We start from the raw sequence: 24,819 nt of genomic DNA on the forward strand, positions 1-24,819 counted from the left end.
TTATTGCTGCCTCCCTTTGAAGCTGCCAAGGTAGAATTTTCCCACGTTTACTTTTCCGTTTTGGGATAAAGGGTAGTGATTTGTTCTGCTGCTTCTTGCATTTCTCCACCTGGTGGTGAGTAATTTGCAGAGTTTGTGTTTTTGTTTTGAGTTTCTTTTGCTTCCTTAAGGATGGGTAAAATTTTCAGGAGTGCTTGGGGAGGAGGTAGCATAGGAGAATCTTGGAGCCACTTATTTTTATTTCTGCATTAATCTCCAGGAGCTCCATGTATTCCACTGAGCCCCAGTGAAAGGCTTTTGGGTAAACAGTAACCCAGTAAGATTGTCATTCTGCTTGTATCCTCTGCTTTTCTCCAAACAGATAAGTCCTTCTTATAAAATGTGATCTTTGCAGGAAAAGAGAAGCAGCACCTTGGTAGCTACAAGGAATTCAGATCACTGACCAAAATGTTCTGAACCCATTAACAGGTGTGTCATTTAATACTGCACATGCATAAACAGATTTGGCCCGAACTTGCAGTTAAGCAAAGCTATCATTGATTTGCAGGCTGCTCCCTGTGCTCCCTTTACAATGATAAAAATCCTTTTGCCATGTCATGTTATTACTGTTAATTACATGTTAGGCCACATTCTCAGATGGTGCAAATCAGCATCGCTCAGGTGTAGTCTGTGCTGATTTGCACCAGCGGAGGATCAGTGGGTAAAATTTTCAAAAGCACCTTATCCCATTGACTTTCAATGGGACTTGTGCTCCTAAGTCACTTATGCCCTGTTGAAAATCACACTCAAATACTTTTAGGCTGTCATTTTCCAAGGAGTCTAAGCGAGTGAGTCTGATACCCAACTTCCATTGACTGTCAATGGATTCTGGGTACCCAACTGCAATATCGTCCTTTGTAAAGCCCAGACCAAATCCATGATTCTGAATCTGAAAACAAAGAATTTATGCAGAGCAAGAACAATAGCCCTAAACTCATGGAGAGCAGAGGCAATTGCTCAAGCATGTTTCATAGCTGACTTAATTCTTTTGAACAAGTTTAATTGGCATAAAATTACTAGCACAAGAATATTTGCAGCCTGCTGGAGGTGTTATATCATAATCTCAGGCCCCATGTAATTATTTGACTCCTTTTCTTTGTATGACTGGTAATGACATTTCCAATTTCCAGTTAGTATCAATAGGCCAATGTTTGTTAACAAAAAGAGAGAACCTGGTTTACAGTCAAAATATAAGGAAAGGAGCTCTCCACACATTCTCCTTAGTACATACAAGAGAGCACAGAATTTGCAGTCAGCAATTTAGTTGACAAAAGTTAACCCTTTCCCCAAGCAGATTGTGATTTTTTTACTACTTTGTTATTTCATATGTCTATTCCAGAAGCACCTAGAAGCACACTGAGTTGGGGCCCCATTATGCTGTGTGCTAAACAAACATGTAGTAGAGGAAAATCCTGCCCCCAAAAGCTTACAGTGTCACAGAATTTAGTTATTCTAAATTGTTCAGTGAATAGTTGAAGGCCCTGACTGATCCTACAATGAGCTCCACGTAGGTGCCCATATGGAATCTTGTTGACTTCATTCATTGCAACATCTAGGCCATTGCAAAAATTGCTTGACTCTTTGTTCCCTGACATTTGTGCTGTGAGACTGGTCACAAGTTAAACAGAGGTGTCTCTGCAACCTGATCAGATGAATTCCAAATACACAAACTGCTTTCAGTAGGACCACAAACACTTCCTGCATGCATGCTTGTTCTAATATATAATCACATGAATATAAAGTGATTGCCAGCTGTGGAGAGATTCCTGGTTCTGGAAGTATTCCCCTTCTTAAGTCTGGGGAATGACTCTGAAATGCCTAGTATTTCCTGAACCAGTGTGTCCGCTGGCATTTGCCCAAGGTTGTTGTATAATTTCCAATTTCCTAAACATGTTCTTATAAACAAAATGTAAGAAGTACAGACATTTGCAAAAGTAAATAAAAGGGCTGAAAAATACTCTGAAAGCAAATGGATGCTTTTTATTTGAAAAAGTAACTCTGACAATCTCTTACAGACTTTACATGTGATTCATGTAAAGAAAGAAAAAGTGTTTTTATTAGGAAAACAAAAGATGAGAGAAGACTTTCTGGATAAATCATTGATTTAAACGGCTGACATCATGTCTTTGAGTGTTCATACTAATACTTCACATGTATATGGCACCTTCCCTTCCAGCCAAGGAATGTTCACTTTACAAATATTAATTAATTAAACCTGAAAACACTCCCATAAAGCAGATATTAACAATCCTATTTTATAGATGCTTCAGAAAGTTTCAGAGACTTGCCCTTTGTCACACAGGAAGTTCTGTGATCAAGCCAGGCCTCATGGTTCCCAGTCCTTATTCAAAGCTTCCTTCCCCCCTTACAACTGATATTACAAGACAGAGGTGGTGTTCAGATCATATAATTGATGCTGCTTTTTTGATCGTGCTTTCAAGAAGTGTAATCTTAACAAAGCCCAGCAATGAGAGAGTGTGTGCCCTCAGCTTGTGTGTTTATAATCACAGCTATTTCAAATTGCTTAACATGGCACAAGGAATGTAGCACAATTACGTCAAAATCACCCAGAACTTTTTGGAGCAGACAGCTCCGTTGGGCTTATGTACTCAGGAGTTTAGCAAGCCAGGCCCATCAAGCAAACTTACAGCAACTTCTCTGAACACCACCTAGCTCCCACTCAGAAAATGGAGATCAACAAATATGGGAAAAATCAAAGCTGATCATCTTTTCCAAAATGAGAAAAGCTGTAGGCCAAAATGGACCTGGATTTTTCAGAAAGCCTTGACAAGGTCCCACACCAAAGATTCTTAAGGAAAGTAGCCATGGGATTAGCAGGTTCTCTCATGGATCAATAGCTGGTTGAAAGATAGAAAAAAGGGGTAGGAATAAATGGTCAGTTTTCACAGTGGAGAGAAGTGAACAGTGGGTCCTCTAAAGATCTATACTAGGACTTGTGCTCTTCAACATATTCTTTAATGATATGGAAAAGGGGGTAAACAGTGACGTGGCAAAGTTTGCAGATGACACAAAATTATTCAAGATAGTTATGTCTAAAGCAGCCTGCAAGGAAATACAGAGGGATCTCACAAAAGTGGGTGACTGGGCAAAAAAAATGGCTGATGAAAATTAACATTGATAAATGTAAAGTACTGTACATTGGAAAAAATAATCTCATTCCAGTCCCACCCCTAGATGCACAGAAAGATGGGGTCTAAATTAGCTGTTACCACCCAAGAAAGAGATCTTGGAATCACACTGGATAGTGCTCTGAAATCTTCTTCTCAATTCGCAGCAGTGGTCAAAAAGGCTAATGGAATGTTAGGACCTATTAGGAAAGGGACAGAAAATAAGACAAAAAATATCATATTGCCACTATGGTGCACCCACATTCTGTTCTGGTTGCCCCATCTCAAAAAGGATATAGTGGAACAGAAAAAGGTTCAGAGAAGGGCAACGAAGATGATCGAGGGGGTGGAATGATTCCATACAAGGAGAAACTAAAAAGATCAGGACCGTAAAAGCAGCAAAGAATTCTGTGGCACCTTATAGACTAATAGACGTTTTTGAGCATGAGCTTTCGTGAATGAATACCCACGTCGGATGCACGAAAGCTCATACTCCAAAATGTCTGTTAGTCTATAAGATGCCACAGGACTCTTTGCTGCTTTTACAGATCCAGACTAACACGGCTACCCCTCTGATACTTAAGATCAGGACTGTTCAGCTCAAAAAAGAGACAACTAAGGGAGGATATGACAGAGGTCTATAAAATCATGAATGATGTGGAAAAAGTGAATAGAGAAGTGTTGTTTACTCTTTCCAACAATACAATAACATGAGGTTAGCCAATGAAATGAATAGGCTGCGCGTTTAATACAAGCAAGAGGAAGTACTTTTTCACACAATACACGGCTAGCCATGGAACTCCTTGTCATAGAATGTTTTGACTGCCAAAAGTATAATTGGGTTCAGAAAACAACCCGTTATGTTCATGGAGGATAGGTCCAGCAATGGCTATTAACCAAGATGGTCAGTAGGGTTGCCAACTCTGACTGAAGCTATTCTGGGAAATTATTTTTCCCAACATGGTGTAATGTCATTTTCTTAAAATCTCCTATTAAAATCTTCCAGATTGCTTTCAATAGTCACTGGCATATCAATGCTGGTTCTGGGAGACTCCAGGTCAGTCCTGGAGGGATGGCAAACCTAACGGTCAGGGGTGCAACCACCGGCTTGGGGAGATCTTAGACCTGTGACTACTAGAAGCTGGGAGTGGATCACACCAAAATTGCCCTGTTCTGTAAACTCCACCTGGAGCTCTGGTATGGCCACTGTTGGAGACAAGACACTGGACATACTGTATGGCAGCTCTTGTGTTCTTATTTAGTTAAAACGTTCAAATCTGGATGTTTAGGCTAGGATTTTCAAAGGCATTTAAGAAGAAGTTAGGTGCTCAACAACCCTTGAATTTCATATTGAATTGAGGAGCCTGTGGAAATTCCAATCCTAAACATTCCAATTTATTTTTAAGCGACTAAATGTTAGTTTTTATCTGGGTGCCTGACCTTAGGCACTCAGGTTTGAGCTTTTCATGGCTGGAGCATTTTAAAGATTTTAAGAGTATATTTGTTTGATCAATACGCAAAGTCATTTTTACTTTTTTTTTGGATATATACACTGATTTTCTAAAACCAACATTGTGGCAGATATTTCTGTACTAGTAGCTGAAAGCCCCATGCTGTCAAATGGGTATAACTTATAAAGTCAAAATGGCTGAGAATTTCAAATGGGATGGTAACAGACAGCGAATCTAGTGATGCTTGAACCTGGTGATATTCTAAACAAGAAGTTCTCTGAACCATGCTTGTAGCTGTTTCCATTCTAGGAAATTCAGTCATTCTAGGGCCAGCTTCAGACACACACACACAAACTCTCACTCACTCCTGGAATCTTATTATATAGATTCTCTGACATTAGAAAAAAAGAACACAATGGTGTTCTTGACGATTGATATTGTTATATTACGCTCTTAAGGCTAAGCTTGATTAATATAGTTCTCCTCTGTGATTTGTTTTGGCTCAATTCTCTGCTGACATTCAAGCCATAACAACCCCTTTGAAATTCGAGAGGGGAAGCCAGTGTAGTAAGTCAATGCAGGATTTGACTTCATGTGAGCTCTATTACAGTCCTTCTTTCTAACTTCAGAAACAGCCATGTAGAGCAACTCCTTCCACACATTGTGACAAGAACAAAACAATCTGATGGAAAGGAAGAGAATCACATCCATGATAAAAGCTCAGGAAGATGGTTTAGCTGAACCTCATTGTATTTATGTATGTCTGAATGGTCCCAAGTATTTGGATAATATGGATTTATCCAAAGACTCAAAAACATTCGTACATATTTTGGAACCCTTTTATGTAACTGGTTTGTAAGGTTTTTCTTATGAGCAAAACATTGGGAGAAGCGGAGACTTCCAATTGTGTTTACATTATAAATCCATTTAAAAGATTTTTGGCATTGCTATAATGTCTTTGACATCTAGCAAAAACACATTTTATCGCTAATCTGATGATTCTGCCTTTTTCAGTATGTTAAAGTGATGAGACTGGGTGGCAATCCAAATACTTTTTTCAGAAACTAGTCCACTTGAAATGGTCAATATCACGTGTAAAGGTTAAATAGACATAGAAATATGCAGTCACTTACCACTGTATAATACCATCAACAGATTCATCAGCAGAATTATAATCATTGTTTTAATCCAAAGAATGGAAAGAGTCTCACAGCAGAAACACTTGCCTGGTGAATTAAGTAAAATGTTATGTAGGATGTTTATGTCTTAAATGTCAGAGTAAAAATACATTTGTTATAGGGGGTCATTTGCTGTGACTGAAATACTTGTGCAGCCTGGTCATATTTCATTCTGATGTAACATGCAGCTACTCACTAACACTTGTGAAATGCACATACTGTAGCAAAGCTGAGTCTCACATGGTATCCCAACATTTTAATTGATACAATGACTATTTAAACTTGATTAACAATATTTGCTACAGGACCATTTAGGTGAGTAAATGGACTATTCCAAAATACTGTTAGTGGGGAAGCCATAACTGGCAACAAAATGGTGAACTTGAAGTTTGTTTTGTTTTGATTCTGCAATAAATTTTAATGTCTTTAAGGAATATTTAATCAAAAAACTTCTTTTAAATATGGCACATGTATAATGAAACATTGTACAGTGGTTCAGATCTTCAGCAGACGTAAGCCAGCAAAACTCCATTGACTTCATTTAAACCAGCAGAGGAACTGCCCCTGTGACGGTCAAACATTAATTGTAGCTTTTACAGACATACTGATGTATCATGTAAAATATTTTCATATTGATGTAAATTATACAGCATGCAGGTCTATGTCTGAGTCAGCTCTGACTAACAGCAGTGTCAAAGACATGTAACTTCACTGAAGTCAATGGAGTTTTGCTGATGTGAAAGGGACCAAAAATCAATTTCTCTGTTGCTGTCTCCAGCTGTGGTTTATCCTAGGTTTTAATTTTCTAAATCAGACATTATAGAGCTTTCAGATGAGCAAATGAACATTTAATTACCAATGTGCAAACCTGTATTTACGCCTCGCCATCTTTTCCCCTAAATACTGCTTATAATGCTTAACACGAGCATAATGCTGACATTCACATTTACTACGTTCTTTTGTAATGCTTTACCAAGATGAATGGATCTAGATATAATGGAGGGATATTTCTGGTTTAGTACAATATCCTAAATCATTTTGCCTGCTCTTTATTCTGCATCCTCACTGTCTTAAATAGTTTTCTCTTTGTGTGTAATTCTTTAACAATAAAGAGCATATGAAAAAGAACTTACCTTGAGGAATATTATTCAAGGGTAGTTGGATGGAGGACAAATGGATTTCAACAGGGTCAGTAGTAAGTGATTTATACCCCCTTGGATGTGTACTTTACCCATGTGATCACTTCCTTTATCAACCCTACTTCAACATTTATTAATTAGTCCTTTCATGAGATTTCTGCAGGTCAGTATACCTGCTGCATAGCTTAATAATATAGCATGGGACATGTAAAGGATCTATATTAAGAGGCCTTTCTGCAGGTGCATCCACCGTGCTGCACGCTGACTTAATATGCTACTGTAATTAACTAACAATTGTTTCACTGTATTCCCTCTTCTACCAAATCTCTGGGTCATGTGATTATGGCTTTTAATAACTTAATAAGAGGTAATGGCCAGTGATGAAAGACCACTGAAAACTTATCCAACATTACAAGCTTTGGCGTCCCACCAGTGTTGAAAACCCTGCCTTTATCTAATCTCTGTGGGTCTGAGCCAAAGTTTAAGGGCGTCAATAGAAAGGTGTCCATTGATTGCAATGGGCTCTGGACCAGGTTTTCTCTTAGTTTAATATGTATTCCTTTTAGCAATACCAACTGCAGTTCGTCTTCAAAGTCACCATTGGCAAAGGACAATGGTCACTCATCCCGGATGCACGATTTTAGTGAAAGCTAATGGCAAGTTTGGCATATTTTGCCATTTTGGACTGTAATAAGTCGCTGTATCTGGGGTTGAGGCTGACAACACCAGACATTCCAGTTTGCCTACGTGGCAGAATTTGTCTCCTCATTGAGGCAAGCCGTCAAGATCACATTACTCTTGTACTGTGCACCCTGGTTCTGCCACAGTGCCATTTCAAGGCCTTGCACTCAATGTACAAGGCCCTAAAGGATCAGACCTAGCGAGACTAGATGATTCCCCATCTACCCATGATCCTCAGAAACAGCTGCACACATCTCGGACACTGTAGCAAAACAAAGTAGAGGATGAGGCTCATGAGAACCAAAAGCAAAGCATCCTTGACTGCAACTTGTTCTACCATAATGACTGGACTGAAGAAAAGGCTGACCCCTTGCAAGCAAGCCAAGCCACACCGTTCTGCCAGGCTGTATGTTACTGAGGCAGTTACAGCTAAGATTCATAACACCATTCTCTTGTCTTCACCTAATTTGTCAGTTCACATTAACTGCTTAAGGACAGCTATGGTGATTCCCTTTTTGTCATTAGGCTCCAAGCTATGTGCAAATAGGAGTCAGGGAAACCTCCTGTGGGTGTGTCATAGTATAATTCCCAAATCTGGACCTTAGCGTTCAAGATATGGGTACTAGCATAAAGTTCTCTAAGCTTAATTACCAGCTTAGATTCTGTAGCGCTGCCACCAATCAGGAATTTTTAGGGCCTGATACCCTCTGGTCCCCCCAAACCTTCCCAGGGGACCCCAAGACCCAGATTCCTTGAGTCTCACAACAAAGGGAAATAAACCATTCCCTCCCACCTCTTTACCTCCTCCTATATCTTTCCTGCCTGGATACACTAGGAGATACCGTGAATCAATTCCTTGAAACACAACACAGAGAGAGCAAGTTTCTCTCTCCCCCTCACCCAGAGGCAATACAGATTCAAGCTGCCTGAATCTAACACAAAGAGGAAATTTACCTTTCCCTCCTTGCTTCCCACCGATTCCCTGGTACATACAGACGCAATTTCTTTGAGCCTTAATTAGGAGAGAAAAATCAACAGGTCTTACAAGCAAAACTTTTAATAAAAAAGAAAGAAAAGTAAAAGGTTTATCTCTGGACTTTAGATGGTAAACAGTTACAGGGTCTTTTAACTTATAAACAATAGAAAGAAACTTTCTCCAGCAGAAACACAATTTAAGCTACTTCCAGCAAGTACACATATGCAAATAAAAAAAACAAATTAAAAGACTATGACCGCCTTTTCTTACTTACAATTCTGAATAGATAAGAGACTAGCAGGGAGATTGGCAGAAACCTGGTTGCACCTCTAGCCCCATGCAGGACCCAGAGAGAACAAAGCCAAACTCAAAACCCACAAACAAAGGCTTCCCTCCACGAAATTTGAAAGTATCTTGTCTCCTGATTGGTCCTCTGGTCAGGTGTTTGCAGGTCACTGTTTGTTAACCCTTTATAGGAGAAAGAGACATTAACCCTTAGCTATCTGTTTATGACAGGGTGGTTGGAATGAGCTAGGAATAAAGTAATTGTTTCCTCAGGGAGGCAGATGGTGCCACAGTTTGAAATCAGCAGCCCAGAGAGATCTCTTTGATTTACAATGGGCCACCTTGCCAAGTGGTATGAATTGGCATAGTTCTGTTGACATCAGTGGACATATGCCAATTTATGCCAGCTGATGATCTGGTCCAACATATTAATGTGGGGAGGATGGAATGGCCCAAAAGATACATAAAAAGGGCTGTGGAGCTGATCCACATCAGTAATAACTAGGCTATGGAGAGAAAGAGAGAGTAAAGACTACAGCGGGTTAAAAAATTTCTATTTCAACATTTCTTGACCAAAAATAAAGAACATTGTTAATTTTTTCCCCAAAAAACGTGCCCCCTGTGCTACTGAGGAGCTTCCAGCAGCAGAGGAAAGCCTCCTAAAGCGATATCATGATCATAAGAATCGTTCATTTCCACAGATGTATGAGTGCTGGCACTTCATGCTCCGCTTTCCATCCAACGCAGTCGCATGGTTACTGGTGGTGGCTTGTTTTGGGAGCCTAATGGAAATATTGAGCTTTGAAATGGAACTCGAGCTAGGCTGGTGACTGATAATTAAGGCTGCAGGTTTCTCAAGAAACAGGAAAAAGATCACAGCTACAGTGACTTTTCCTTTTGTCCATGACTCACTCCACAGTGGTGTCTCCTGCCCCATGAGGCTGGGCTCAGTTTCCCTCTCCTGGTGCAGTGCCACTCAGGTTTGGCCTGGTTGTACCTCTGTCCTGATGCAGGGGGAAGGACAGGCAAACCCTGAGCGGCACTGAGACCTGATGTTCCAGGCCCCAAGACCCAGAGTGGGGAGGTAGGCCCAGTCCTGTGGGACGCAGGAGCTACTGCTGCTCAGTCTCAAGGTGAATGTGTGGTGGGCTCACTCTCCAGTCCCTCCCCCTCAACTCCCCTCCTCATTTGGGCCAGGATTGGGGTTGTGGTGCAGGGAGTCTCTGGGGGGGGGGATGCTGGACCCTTATTTGTCAGCGCATTTATTTAATCAGACATCATTGAAAAATTCTGTCCAGCATTTTTGCAAAGAAAATGGCTTGTTTACCAAAATGAAAATTTTCACAGAAAATGTTTTTCTTTAGAAATATTTTGTTTTTTCAGTGAAAACTTGGGAAACACCCAAAACTGAAACATTGCTTTCCAGTTTTCTATTTTTCTGGGTTTTTTTTTTTCTCTCTCTCTCTCCATACACTTCCTCCTTTTTTCCTCTTTTTTTTCTCATGTTGCCATTCAATAAGAGAAAGAGGGGGGGAAGGAGAGGAAAACTAAAAATTTCTTTGTTTTCTAAAATCCCAAAATTTCAGTTTCTAAAATTTTTGTGGGAAGTTTTTTTAAATGGTGAGTGGCGGTGTTTTCTGGTTTTTAATTCTGCAAAAAGCACTGGCCAGCTGTATCACGAAGGATACTCCTGTTATTCCTAGTCTGATTTACACACTGTTCATACCAGGCATTGTTCTTTCTAAACGGCCTGACTTTTGCTAAGTGATGTGGTTATAATTTATCTCCTTCTAAATTCCTTTGCCCTTTGCCAAGACTGAAAGCTTAGCTCTTGCACCCTGCCACCAGGTACCATGGCGAACATACGCTTTGAAAGAGGAGCACCAGAAACCCTTGTTATGCCTATAGACTACTCTGTGATTCTCAGTTGTGTTCTTCTTCTTCTTTGGTATTGTATTATTTGGTATATTCTTCTCTTTAATAAAATATCTGGGTTAAATTTGTACTCAGTAACAGGGAAAAGATTTTTACCTTGTTTGAAATGTGAATAGTTGGATAACATACTTTTGATTCACGGCAGCATTAGGTGTTACATTGGAACACAAGTGTCTTGTGATTTTTGTTTTGTTGTTGCTTTTATTAGCAAGAGCTGTTAGTTCACTGAAGATATACAAAGGAATTGGAGGGAGCAGGCTAAGGACAGGAGTTTTTAGTACTTGCTATGAATTGGCATAAGCTAATGTAGATTCAGCATAGCAGTGAAAGCACTGAAGGTACAAACATTTCTTATAGAAGAAGATAAAGTGGTTGTATTCTCCTGCTCACATGGCTCACCAATTTAAAGCATGGAATAAGGGAGATCTCTTGATTTGGAACACTGAACAATCTGAAAATGTTTAAGTTTATGAAATAGTAAACAAGTGTCACCTCTTAGACCTCTTTTAGGTCTGATTTAAAATTATTTCATATTTATTATGATCTCTTTAATGTAATTTTGGACAAAACTAACAATCTGCACACATTAACAGACTTTATTGATATCTTTTATAAAGCATGGTTTAAAAATCTTTTAAAAATATTTCATTACAGTTAAATTTATTGTTTGAAGTTCACCTGGTTTTATACATCATTTATACAATCTTTTGGAGGAAGAACAATCTCTAGAAAATAGCTGGTTGATACAAAGATTTGTAACTAACATAGATAACCATCAATTCTTGTTAAATGGAAAAAGACTACTAAAGACTGCCAGAACTCTTCTCATTTGCAGTAAATTCCCTCAGTGCTTTAGACAGATTTACAGATGTTTGTAAGGCATTTTTGCTTTAATGCTGGAAGAACAAAAGAAAATCACACTCAGAACATACTTCACAAGGAGAATTTCTAAAACATATTGTAAACTTAATTATACCTTTTGTATTTCATAAATAAAAGATAATAAAATAGCTATTGGGGAAAGACTCTTAATCGCTCTGTGGAGATTTAAAGCGTCTCGTTAATGATCTTTAGATCATGAGTGGCTCCATACACCTTTTGCAACTTTACTGAGCCAGATTTTCAGCGGCTATAAATTGACTCACCTCCACTTTGACACATTTAATAGATTATGGAAGAGTATAGCCAGAAAGTTTACTTACTTTGTGAGTAAGCCATTCTTTTGACCCTTTCACAGATGTAAGTTGCATTTTTCAAGAACCAGGAATAGTATTCAATACAGTACCTAAAGACAGGTTTCAGAGTAGCAGCCGTGTTAGTCTGTATCCGCAAAAAGAACAGGAGTACTTGTGGCACCTTAGAGACTAACAAATTTAGTCTCTAAGATCAGGCTGAAATAAATTTCTTAGTCTCTAAGGTGCCACAAGTACCTAAAGATTTAGCAAAGTTAGGGGAGTAATATCATTTCATCTATTGTGATTTTATATGTACATTTTTTCAGGTAAGTGTTCTAGTTTAAATAGACAAAAGATGTATGCTGCATATAAAGCCTGGGTTCTGATTTTGTTCATGTCGCTATAAATCTGGAATAATTCCACTGAAGTTAATGGAGTTACCCATGATTCAAACCCTGGGGCTGTCAGATCAGATACCGTCCCAGAATATTTATCCATTTGCAGCCCAATTCCCAGTCTTTACTCAAGTAAAACTGCCATTAACTACAATGGGAATTTTGCCTGGGGGAGGACTGCCTGACATTTTATTTGGAGATCAGGTAATTCTTACAAGCCTTGTGCTTTCAAAGATAAACACAGTTAGCCCAATCTTGCGTCACCCTAAAAATGCAATATAATGGGCTGACTCCATATATTCTTGTTTTGCAAGGGACTATAACAGTGGTCTGCAAACTTTTTTAATTGCGCACCCCTATCAGTACAACATTTTTGAGCACGCACCCCCCTGCCACATCAGCTCTATCATTTTTGCCAAAAAAAAAAAAAGGCCGCTCAGACTCCCGCCAGAACTGCTGAAGGGAACAACAACAAAAAAAAAGCCACTCAGACTCCCACCAGAACTGCTGAAGTGGAAAAAAAGAAAAAAGCTCTCCTTCTGCCGCACACCACCCAGGATCCTCTTGCGCACTCCACTTTGGAGACCACTAGACTATAAAACCTACATTGTACACTTTAAATCCCTCTGAGTCAATGGGCCAGTGCTGATTCACACCACTATCAGCCATATTACCAGTGCAGTGTCACCAGGGATAATTACCCAATGACACCTATCAGGGATTTGCTTCAGATAGATTTGAATATAGGGACTCCTATTGATTTTAATGGGCTTTAGATCAGGCCCATCATCAAATATGACATATTTTCTAAATAGAGATCAGAGGTGGGTGAGGCAATATCTTTTACTGGACCAAATTTTCTCTTGTAGCTTTCACCAACAGAAGTTGGTCCCATTAAAGAAACTACCTCACCCACCTTTTCTCTCTAATATTCTGTCACCGACATGGCTACAACAATGGAAGATATTTTCTAAATGTCTTTTCTTCCCTTCTATGTTTCCATCTCTCATTCCCACATGTGGAAATTCTTGATTTAATTGGCTCAATATAGTTTTTCCTCTCAAATTCTTAAGCTTTCAAGGCCACCAATCAAGTATACAGATTCTTATCTAAAGAAATTACTGTCCACATGCCTGTCTCTCTTTCAGGACTAGGGATTAATGGGAATAGCCCAATGCAAGGATATCCTATTCATACAGAAGTATTATCAAAATACTCAGAGGTCTATATTTGTAACATTTATCAGTAGCTCTAGCCGTATTTAAACATTTGGGGATTTAGAGTAGGATTTTTTAAAGCACTTAACATTGCCCTAAGTTGGCTTCCAGTGAAGTCAATGGCAGGTGTTTTTATTACACACTGTCAGGACAATGCTGAGCACTTTTGAAAATCTGTCCCACAAAGCACACTTAAGAGTCATTTTTAGGAGAAGAGTTTAACAACCTGAAGGCAGCACGACAAGGGTGCTAAGATGGGCACGCCATACATAGAAGCCTTGAGGACTGTATGGAAGCAGGAAACCAGACAAAAACTCCTTCCAGCACAGCACATATTGTTCTCTCTCAATTGTTCTTTCAGCTCTGTCAATTTGACTCTGCATTTTGTTGGTGTGAGTTCTGGGAACAAGTGGCTCTGCTCTGGGTGTGAGATAGCTCCTCCTCCCTCCCCCAGCTCCCAGGTACCTGATTTTCCACAAGCTCATCACTAACAATAATTAAAAGTTAGAAAAAAATTATGCTGCCCTCTCCCCACATCCAACCAGAAGGAGTCTAAAAATGACTGTCCTGGGTTCTCCAGCTACATGCAAAGTTCAAAGCCCTCTTGGAACAGAGGAGGACAATCTAGTGCAGAAAATGGGAAGCATCAAAGGTTATCCTGAGCCTAGGGAGGGAGCATGGAAAGAGGCATAATGTACAAAAAAAAGAGAGGAAGAGGCATGATTAGTTCAATACCTCGAAAAGTATATCACTTGTCTAGGCAATGAACCTTGCAGCACCTTGAGATATCAGCCTAAGCAGCACTTTTCCTTTACCAAGATGATTTTCTATTGCAAACACACCGGCTGCTGTTTCTGTTCCTTTTATATCACAGTGTTTTTGATATTATTGGGGGAAGAACCCTGCTGGTGAGGAGCCTATTAAAATATGTATTTCACTGCTGGTTCAACATCAGGTCTGCAACTGGGATTTCAGGTGGACTTTCATTCTCCAGTGACAGCCTCAGCTAAGCGAATGCCTCACGTTTACACCTATCTCATCAGAAACATGATGCTCATCAATTTTTGCTGTATGGTCGGAGTTAACATCAGCCCAAGAACACAGTGAGCTCAGGAGATCTGCTACCACCAGTGAGCTGGATCAGACCAGGCTGCATTTGCATTGCTGGTTAACAACCTGTGGCTGGAAAATTTCCAGTGAAACATTTTTGTAACGGAAAATGGCTTTTTTTTGACAAAATAGACTTTTCTTCAAAAAGTGGCCAATTTTCTCAATTCTTTTGGTCAAAATATTGAAATTAAAATTTTTAGTTTGTTTATGAAAAACCTCAAAAAAATCAAAGAAAATTTTTGACAAAAATGAAAACTCATAAATGTTCATCAAATAATGTAATGAAAAAAAAATTCTACCAGCTCTCCTGTTTACATTCAATGCTGGTATAATTCCAGTGAAATCTGTAGGATTTTGCTCCCTAACAGCAGGGCTAAAATGTGGCTTTTTATCTTGGAAGCATACAATCTCTCCTCCTACTTTTCCTGTATCTATAGCCACGCTACCAAGTTATGTAGGAAATAATCTCCTAAACCAGTCAAATCAAGAGGATTTGAGCTGTGCCAGATGGTTTCTTCAGCACCATTTTCAACTGAGTTTATAAGCAGGTGTTACTGAGTTTTCTGAGAATTAGAGAACTACAAAACACTCCTCTGCGCCAATTCACAACAGAGAAAGAGACTCCTCTATTGTAATACACTTCAGAGTAAGTAGCAGCCTGAGGCCTATCTCAGGGGAAGCTGGAGAGCAATGGGAGAGGCACATTTTCCCATTTCATACAATGACTTTCATCTTGTGTTGGACACATGCAGTGGCATCTAGCCATGGGATTTTTCACAATGAGGCAGATAAGTGTTAACATCCCCATTTTACTGATGGGGAAACTGAGGCATGTAATTTAGGTTATTCACTCCTGGGCTTTATTCCCAGCTCTGCTTCCAACTTGCCCATAGTCATTCAGCAGCAGAACAGAGCCCAGGAGTCCTGCCTCTCCCAGTTTCCTATTCTAGGCCTGAGGGAAGATCCTGGCCCCTCAGCTCCATCACTGTTGTGCCCTCTCCTCTCATTGGGTGTAGAGACTACAGCAGAGCTAGGAAGGGGGCGAAGGCAACTGTCCACTCCCCTGATCCTGGAGCTAGATCCACCATCAGGGGACTAGACAGTTGCCTTTGCCCCCTTCCTAGAACCCTGTGTAGCTGGGAATCTGGCCTCTGATGATGAACAAAACCAAGAAGAATGTTGCCCCAGTCCTTCCAGGCAATGAGTGGCCTGTGTGAACACAGCATTCAGATTACCTTTATCCCAAACGAATCACTGACAGAAGATGAGAGACATGCCCTCTTCTCAGACTCCATTTTGCCCACCTGTCCCCACATAAATCCCAATCCCATGTGGTTGGGGCTGATGCTTCCCTGAAATGCATCCTCCCTGTATACTTGATTGTAAGGTCCCGTAGGGCCAGACTTGCAGATTTTTAAAACTAACTGTTGGTGATTGGAAACTGTCCTTTGAGAGAGCAACGCAGAACATCCCAAGAAGGTAAAGGATGGTAAAAGGAGGGCTAGATTTACCTCATGGCTTCTTTTCTTGAATTTCTTCTTTGATTGACACAAAGGCACTGCTGGAAAAATTTACACAGCTCCATCACGCAAGGATTGATCTTTTGAGCCATAAAGGTAACAGGAGGGGAATTCATGGATGGCTCTTTAAGAGCTGCCTGTGGACATCCTAGAAGAAATATAACTCTGAAACTAGTGTGAATACTTGGGAAAGATGCTGATTGACAAGTTCATTGCACTAAATGTCATAAAAACCAAACCTGTGTGGAACAAAACTAATGGAAAAACACAGTACACAATTTGGGAGATCATTGAGTGAGATCAAGGTTTAAAATAGGAAGGTCTCTGCTCAATCCATGCTAACATCTATTTAGAACAACTCTAAGAATCATCTTATTGAGTTCCTATTTAGTCATTTACAGAATGTCATTTATAAGTGGAAGTTCAATATAACTGAAACTGCAGCTTTGCAAATTGTGATGCATTGAAAAGATTGAGAAATTTATTCCATTTCATTATAAATGACATTTTCTATACCCAGGTTTCACTTTTTAGAGGATACAAAAGATTCTGACCTACAGTTTTGCACCCATTCATTAAGAAGGTCACTGATAGCCTAAAGCAGAAATGTTTCCCAGGTTTGGAAACCTCGTTCTTATTAATTCTAATGGGAATTGGGCATCCAGTTCCTTTAAACAGCTCTGAAAATCTCAGTCTAAATACCTTAGCTGTGGGTAGAATTGGGTGCTTAGATGAATATATGGACTAAACAGCCTCTGGTGAAGGGTAGGCTAAAAATTTGACCCAAAGCCTTTAGAGTCATATTGTTTCCATTTTCATTTGTATTTCAGACATGTTTTCATCATCTGCAGTGAATGTTCTAGCTTCATGAATTCTCAGACCTGTATGATTGAGGTCTAAGAACAATCTCTAGATTCACCAAGGCTTCTCAGTGCAATTGTGATACTGTACCTTCTCCTACAGACTTGTGAAGATCTGCTGGAATATGAATGGTTAAATAATGCATCACCTGGTTCATAGTTTTGTCCCTTAGACTGAAATATGCCGGAGTTCACAGATGGGCAGCCTCTCACTCTTCTGCACCTCTTTTTATATATCTGTTTAAGAACAGGAGAGCAGAGGCTTTGACACTAGCTGAAATATTCCTGCGTAGACATTGATGTTACATTTGTTTCTTTGTTTGATTTATATGATAATAAGCAAATGCAACACCAGTTTGATAAGATCTAGATTGCTTTGGCAATTATATTACCAAGAGGCCTTTGACAAACATTTTCCCATTGGGCTTTAATAAACCCTATATATGATGTGCATATATGCATACAGAAAATGTTTTTTCACTTGTTTCTCTTTTCAAATAAAAACACTTTCTCATAATGAAGAAAAACCTTGCATAGTCTTTTTCATGTTAAGTGCATTGTCCAGAAATGTTTGTTTCAGTCCCTGAAAACTTTATTGAAGTTATTGATAGTGTAGCACAGCATTTAAGGGTGCACACGTGTACAAGAAAACATTATAGATGGATCTGAGGGTATCCAACCCTGAAAACCCATTTTAAATAAATCTGCCTTTTGGCACAAGCTGGTTTGTTACAAAAGAAAAAAAGAAAATATGCTCTTCCGAAATATTTTCACAAGCCCCGGAGGCAAGTCTTTATTCTCTGCTAGGAATGATCTCATAGTGTCCAGAGATGCAATGAATGACGCCAAAGGCAGCGAAATGTCACCAAACCTCCCTTCAATTTGATTGCAAAATTTTAACAACATCTTGGCAATCCACTCCCACACAACCCTGTTCTCTGCACCCTGTGACATTGCTAACCAACCAGTCAATGAGAGGCTCCATCTTTTCAGACTGTGCCTCTTCTACTCTTATTGAGAAATACCATTCTCAAGCACTGTACTGGCTAAGCCGGGCCAATACTTTAACTGTGTTTTAGTAATAACAGATATTCCCCCAATCCATACAGGAATTTTAAGTAAAATATTTTGTTTTTTAAAACACTTCTATTGATTTTGTTCAGTAAATATAGAAAATATCCTGCCAATCAAACAATTCAGAAGGCACAACAGAATTTTGCCACGAGGAGATGGTTTGCATGGTGACTATTAGACTTTGCCCAAAGGATCATAACCTTTAGCCTACAAAAAACAGAAACTCAGAGGTGAGGTTGACTTGGGATAAATAAACTGAATTCAAGTACCAATATCATAGGTCCAGTCAATTGACTGACAAATGATGCCGTCATCCATTATGAGGTGACTGTTTCCTTCTTTAGCACGTGCCTAGAAAAGGGCTGAGTTTTTATAGTAGGCGCAATCCATGCTTACTGCCCTGATTCACACCCCGCATGGCTGATGCACCTTTTATCATGGAGCAGTGGCCATAAGTGAATGGTATTTTGATGGATTCCATCCTTTTTTCTTATTCCAAATGTGGGGTTTAAAGATGTTTCCTATTTGTTTGTTAAAAGCCTCCTGATCCAACTGGGTGGCTTCTGATGGTTTTAGTAGAAGACTTCCTCTCATTGCAGTAGTTTCACTTGTGCTGTCATGTTTTAATTGATATTTTGGATTATGAGGCTTAGCACACCTGAAATGATTGCCCTGTCCTGTTCATTCCCTTTGAAGCACCTGCCATTGGCCATTGTTGGAAGACAGGATACTGGGCTACATGGTCTGAACCAGTATGGCCGTTCTTATGTTCTTAATGAACCTTCTATGGTAATGAAAGCAAATACTAAAGATGAGCACACACTTCAGATGAATTGTGATGGCCAGATAGTTTAATTCCATAGTGACTGCACAGGTCCTATCCTCAAGGACCCATGAAGACAATGGTCTGATGAGTTTTCCATTATATTTAGTAATTACCGTAACCTTGGTTGTACTTACATCAATATAGCTTCCACTAATGTGCTCTTCACATTGAGTTACTGGACCACTTACTCTTTAGCTACAAATGGATCATCTGCAACTAACATGACTTCCAAAGGGTTTGTGAGACCTTTTGAGATGCTGACATTGTTTCCTTAGTCCCTGTGTTTTCTTTTTTGTTTATTAAATGTATACAATGATTTCTTCTCATTGTAGGGCTATGTGGTTCAATAAATCTATGTTGCTCCACCAACCCATCTTCATTCCTTAGACATTTCTGTACATTGGTCTCCAGAAAGACTCCAACTTTTTATCAAAAAGAATCTCTTATCAACATCTGGCCCAATTTTTTACAAACATCTTTTCTGTCTCGTGGTGCCATAATGAAGCTGAGGGAGTCATAGCGTGAAGTGCACGGCTGCTTAGCCATCTCTTACTGCTGATGGTGTGTAGTGACAAGGACCAAGTGAGGGATTTTTTTAGTCTATTGCAGCAGAAACCAAAATATGGTGCCTTAAGGACTAAACTAGACGTGTCACAGAGTTATTATAGGTGGAGCGTTTGGATTTCAGAAATGTCTTTGTTCTATTAACTGGTTCCTGTTTATTTTTGGGATTTTTCCCACATCTCTTTAGACTTCTTCACCCTCTCCACCATCAACAACATACTGCACAGGTAGTACCCGCTCGCCTGTTGCACAATGATAAATTAATGTTAGGAAATAATTTCACGAATCTTTCACTAGTTATGCTAAGAATGCACCAAGGATATAAACCTTCATCTTTGAGAATAGAAGCAAAGCACTAATTACCTGGGGTTAGAAAGAAGGTTCTCTATTGGTATGCTATTAAAAAGTTATGAATTATGGGGTGGTGGTTATAGTTTTCCTTTGATAAATCTGGGACTAACCACTATTTGATATGGGACTAGACGGCTCATGGCCTATGAAATTTGTTGAAGTTATGGCATATGACACTTCAGTTCTCATTACATGAAAATCCCCAGAAAACTACTCCATACAGTAATAGAAACAATATGGTATGCGCATATGAGCAGGAGACTCTCACCACTAGCTTGCATTGTAGACAAGGCCTGTAGAGAGATGACTTTTTCTCACAGGTCACTGTCATTGTAGGAGGACATTTCACTCTAAGTAGAATTACCATGTCTGCATATTGCAGTACAGAATTCTGAAACAATTCTGATCCATGTCACTATGTGTTATTTTTAAGTGCTTGATGGCACTGGATTTGATGGAATTGGATTAAGGTCAATTTTTTATTTTGTTTTTGTGGGGTTTTTTTTTTAAAGGAATATAATGTGTATTTATTACAGCTGGTCAAACTGTATGTTTAAAACTCTTCTATGATATGGGTCTTCTATTCAAAAATGAAAATTTTCTGCATTTTTTTATTTTTCTAATTTTTTTCAATAAAAAACCCACAAAAATTGGTTTTCAGTGCCCCCCCTACACACACACACACACTCTTCCCTCCCCCTTTCTCAGTAGCAAAAAAAGAAAAAAGGGACAAGAAATAGGAGGAAAAGATGAGAGAGGAAGAAAAACACCTTCACTATCAGTTTATGAAACTTTTTGGTTTTTTCAGTTTTGAAAAACCAAAAAATGTTCAGTTTTTTTTTCTTTGTTTTTTAGTCAAAGACAAGCAGCACCACCTTTTTAGTGCCTGGCATGTTTTTTTGTATTGTGCATTTGCATTTAACTAACACTCTAGATATGGTGGCTAGATGTTGGCAAAAACGCTCACTACAATTGTTGCCAAAAATGCAACCTTTAAACATTGGCTGGTGGGATAACTGTCTTGTGCTCTGCCACTTATCTTTTAAGTGTTTTTGTGACAAGGGGAAGTTTTTTTGGGTTTTATTTGGTGCTTCTTGCTCTTGTGATGCTGCCTCATGGAACGGGAAAACATCACACATAATGTTAGGGGTCTAGATCATTCCTGACGGCTCCTCTATGCATTAATCTCCTTTGACCCACATGGACAGAAAAAGGTCAGCTGTATGGACCCTTTTCCCCTTCCTGGAACCTGGCAGAAGAATCCCCAGGAGGGAGTCAGGATCCTTATGGAGGGGATCAAGACCAGAACTAGGTTGGGAGACGATGGTCATGGTGGAGGCCCAGGACAATGCTGCCCCTCCCACTCTCCTATCAACTCTACAGAAATTAGGCAGAAAATGTATTGCAGTCCTGCGTTGTGTTATATTTCCCATGGAGCCCCTCCCTGCTGGGAAAATAAAGTAACAAGGAGTCCCAGCCACAGCCTTGGCCAGGAAAGGCTCTAGTAGCAAAACTACCAAAGAATGGAGAGGAGATGATGGGAGACTTGGAGACTCCTTGACTCCTATAGGGCATTGTCTCTACAGAGAATGACTTGGGGGCATTCACAGAGAGGGACACTGAAAGTTGTGGAGCAGATGGAATGCATGGTGTTGGTGACACTGTTGAAATTAACTGGCTTCAATCAAGTTGCTCTTGGATTTACGCTTGGGATCAGGACCTGGCCTTAAATCTTATATAGATAAGATTCCTTACACACAGGATATAATCTCTCTGAAAGAGTAGTTGCATTTTTGGGTCCAAATACCTCACATTCTTTATGGTTTCTGCAATCTTATGTTATGTGATAGGGGAGGTTATTCCACTTACACTTGGCTTAATGAAGCTCTGTTGAAATATGCCTGAGTTGTCTAGTGCTGACATGAAGTTTAATATAAAATGGCATCCAGGGGCAGGAGGAAAATGAAGCTAGCAGACAGAACAGTTTTCTATTAGAAAATGTAGTTCTGTTGAAACCAAAAAGTTTTGTGGGAACATGTTGATTCTGATGAGCTTGTTTCAACTTTTTTGTTCCATTTTCATAATGTTGAAATGTTCTCTTTTGTTGTGCTCACTTGATTTCCTATATAAAATATTAACATATATTTTTCCCATTGAACAGCTCATCAGAATCAACATGTTCCCACAAAACATTTTGGTTTCAACAGAACTGCATTTTCTAATAGAAAACTGTTCCATCAGAACTTGTTGACCCATTCTAACCTTGGGAAAATCTCTTAAGCTCTATGAGAGGGGAATAATACGTGCCCACCTTAGCAGACTGCTTTGAGTGCCTATAAGAAAGAGGCTATATATGTATTTATATATATGTATTATAAGGTGTATATATATATATATTATAAGGTAACTTTAACATCCATTTCAGTACACAGTCTTAAGTCTAAAATTCAGACTCACTGTGATGTCATTATCTATCTATCTATCTATCATGTGCCATTCTAATGTTTTGACACTATTAGACTGAAACCTGTCAGTTTTCCAACTAGAATTTCTGTTCTGTGAGAAAGTCTGACTTTTTTTTCTAAATGAAAATGAATTTTCCAGAAAAAGCTTATACAGTGCATCAGAGCCTCAGGAACTTCTGGGGCCTCAATGGATGAATCAGACCTTCGGTATAAAACTGACATCACCCACAAGATGACGTAATCCCCATGTCTGAGGAAGCACTATTCCAAAAATTCACAAATATAAGTGTTCTTTGACTTTATCACATAATTCAGTAAAATTGAAGAGAAGAACATGGGCATGGAGGACCTCTTCACAGACCTGTGAACACAGACCTGTGAAGAGAACTCAGGAGTTGTGACCTTGTAGTCCTCTGCTCTTACCCCTGGCTTTGGGCATAGAAGAACACTATGGGATAAGATATAGATAGCTGGGAACAATGGTTTTATCACTTAGCATGAGTGGAAAACTGTCTCTGCTGTGGTGATTTCATTGCCTGCTTAGGGCAGGTCAGCTTACTAAGCGGAAATATAACTATAGTATTTAATAATGTTGACATTGCAATATAGATTGTTATTTCTTCTTGTAATGTTCACATAACAGTATGGTTTTCAAATGAGACGGATAGATCTGGTTCCTCAGAAAGAAGTGTCAAGCAAGCCTGCCTCCTGCTGGCAAGTGCCTAAAAGTCATTTTTGGGAATACTCTCTTCATTTAAAAAATACTGCCACTGAATTCATGCCATTTGTGTGGCACTCACTGTGAGAGAGAGAGAGAGAGAGAGAGAGAGCTCTTCATCATCGCCTGTTACAAAGAGGTCCTCCATGCCCACGGTCTTCTTCTCTTCAATTTTACTGAATTATGTGATAAAGTCAAAGAACATTTATATTTGTGAATTTTTGGAATAGTGCTTCCCCAGACATGAGGATTACGTCATCCTGTGGTTTGATTCATCCATTGGGTCCCCAGAAGTTCCTGCAGAATGGTGCAGGCTCCCTATAGCCTTCTTCCACAATGAGACCCAACGCCAAACAGTGCATCCCACAAAGCGTCTGGTGCCTGCCTAGCAGGGGCCAGGATCAGGTGGGCTCAAGATACTCTGCCATCCATACTCTGTATATCCCAGCACCCGCATCAAGCCCCAACTAATTACATACAAAGAGTCTGATTTGAGAGGTGCTGGGTATTGCATAGAATGCCGGGTGCTTACGATGAGGCCCATGGGTACTGCACTCTCTGAACCACCGTTCATTTTTATAATAAGATATCCTGATAAACCATCAAAGCAAAGCAAAGGTCTGAAAAAGGAATTTTCCGCACTCTGAATTACTATATTATTTGCAACATTGCACATTACTCATTATTGGAATGAGGGTTGCCTTCCCGTAACACTTCTGGTAAAGGTCTCTAGAGCACTGTTGCTCCCTTTACAGAAACTCAGACACCACGTTAAATAGCTAGTTAGCTGGAATTTCTTCATTTCTAATTGTTACTAAAGGGACATCTAACCTGCCTCTGAGTCTGAGGTCCTAGAGATACCCCCGATTTCCAGTCTTCACAGAGCAGGCCAAGCAACACAGAGCTTACAGTAAAAAACACCACAATCAAAAACATCTCTGTGCAGAATCATTTTCTGATGGTAAGAAACGACTGCAGCATGGTCCTCTGCTTGCCATTCGGGTATGTGAGCCTAATTCTTCTCAAATTCTTCATTTCTCACCAGTAGGATACAAAGAAATCAAAAATACATCCATTAGTTATGCTAATCATTAATTTCTAGTGACAACCAGTGGGTGCTATGGGAAATAAGAGATATTCACCTTTTGGAATGGCTACATATATTTAAGCAGAAGAAAAACAACAGAGACCAAGAAGGGAAAAATAATTAGCTACCTACCATCATTGTCTGGGGTTTGGAAGCCTTCTAAATTCAGTACTTCTTTCTAGTGTCTGGTATTTATCAGTTGCCTACTAGTGCATAAGTTTCAGTAAAAACTCCCTATCGAGACTGCCCAGAGTCTCAGGCTAGCTTGCTCTCTCTTCGTCTTGTCATTGCCTGTTTTGCTACAGGTTGTTCATCATTTGGGGGTTTTATGCCTAATTACTTCTTCCAGTCCAGCTCCATTGCTTTTCCTGGCTGACATTATCAATTTCAAGCTATAAATATGCATTATACAAGGTGAAAATTACACCTCATTAAGAAACGTACATTATCTAGCTCCAGTTTATGTTCCACTGCTTTGACTTTTTACTTCTCTGAGGCTATGTTTACACTACAAAAGTATGTGGACCTAAGTTACGTTGGCATACAGCAATCGCAGTTATTACATCGCTTGTGCATGTGCACACTACGCTACATGTAGCAGCAGTGTGCGTCCTCACCAGGAGTGCTTGTATCCGTGCAGCATGC

General features: G+C 39.6%; 1 protein-coding gene across 1 annotated transcript in view; it reads right to left on the reverse strand.

Annotated features, from left to right (window-relative positions):
• Nucleotides 1-11,664: 11,664 nt before the first annotated feature.
• The window catches only part of HHLA1 (HERV-H LTR-associating 1), a 40,213-nt gene continuing 27,058 nt past the window's right edge, over nt 11,665-24,819 (reverse strand). Inside the window, exons 13-15 of the mRNA XM_030549614.1 lie at nt 16,221-16,377; nt 12,015-12,097; nt 11,665-11,708 (exon numbers count right to left, since the gene is read on the reverse strand). Of these exons, the coding sequence (XP_030405474.1) occupies nt 11,665-11,708; nt 12,015-12,097; nt 16,221-16,377 (284 nt within the window). The remainder of the gene's footprint in view (nt 11,709-12,014; nt 12,098-16,220; nt 16,378-24,819) is intronic.

Source organism: Gopherus evgoodei, chromosome 2 (genome assembly GCF_007399415.2).
Source record: "Gopherus evgoodei ecotype Sinaloan lineage chromosome 2, rGopEvg1_v1.p, whole genome shotgun sequence".
NCBI lineage: Eukaryota > Metazoa > Chordata > Testudines > Testudinidae > Gopherus > Gopherus evgoodei.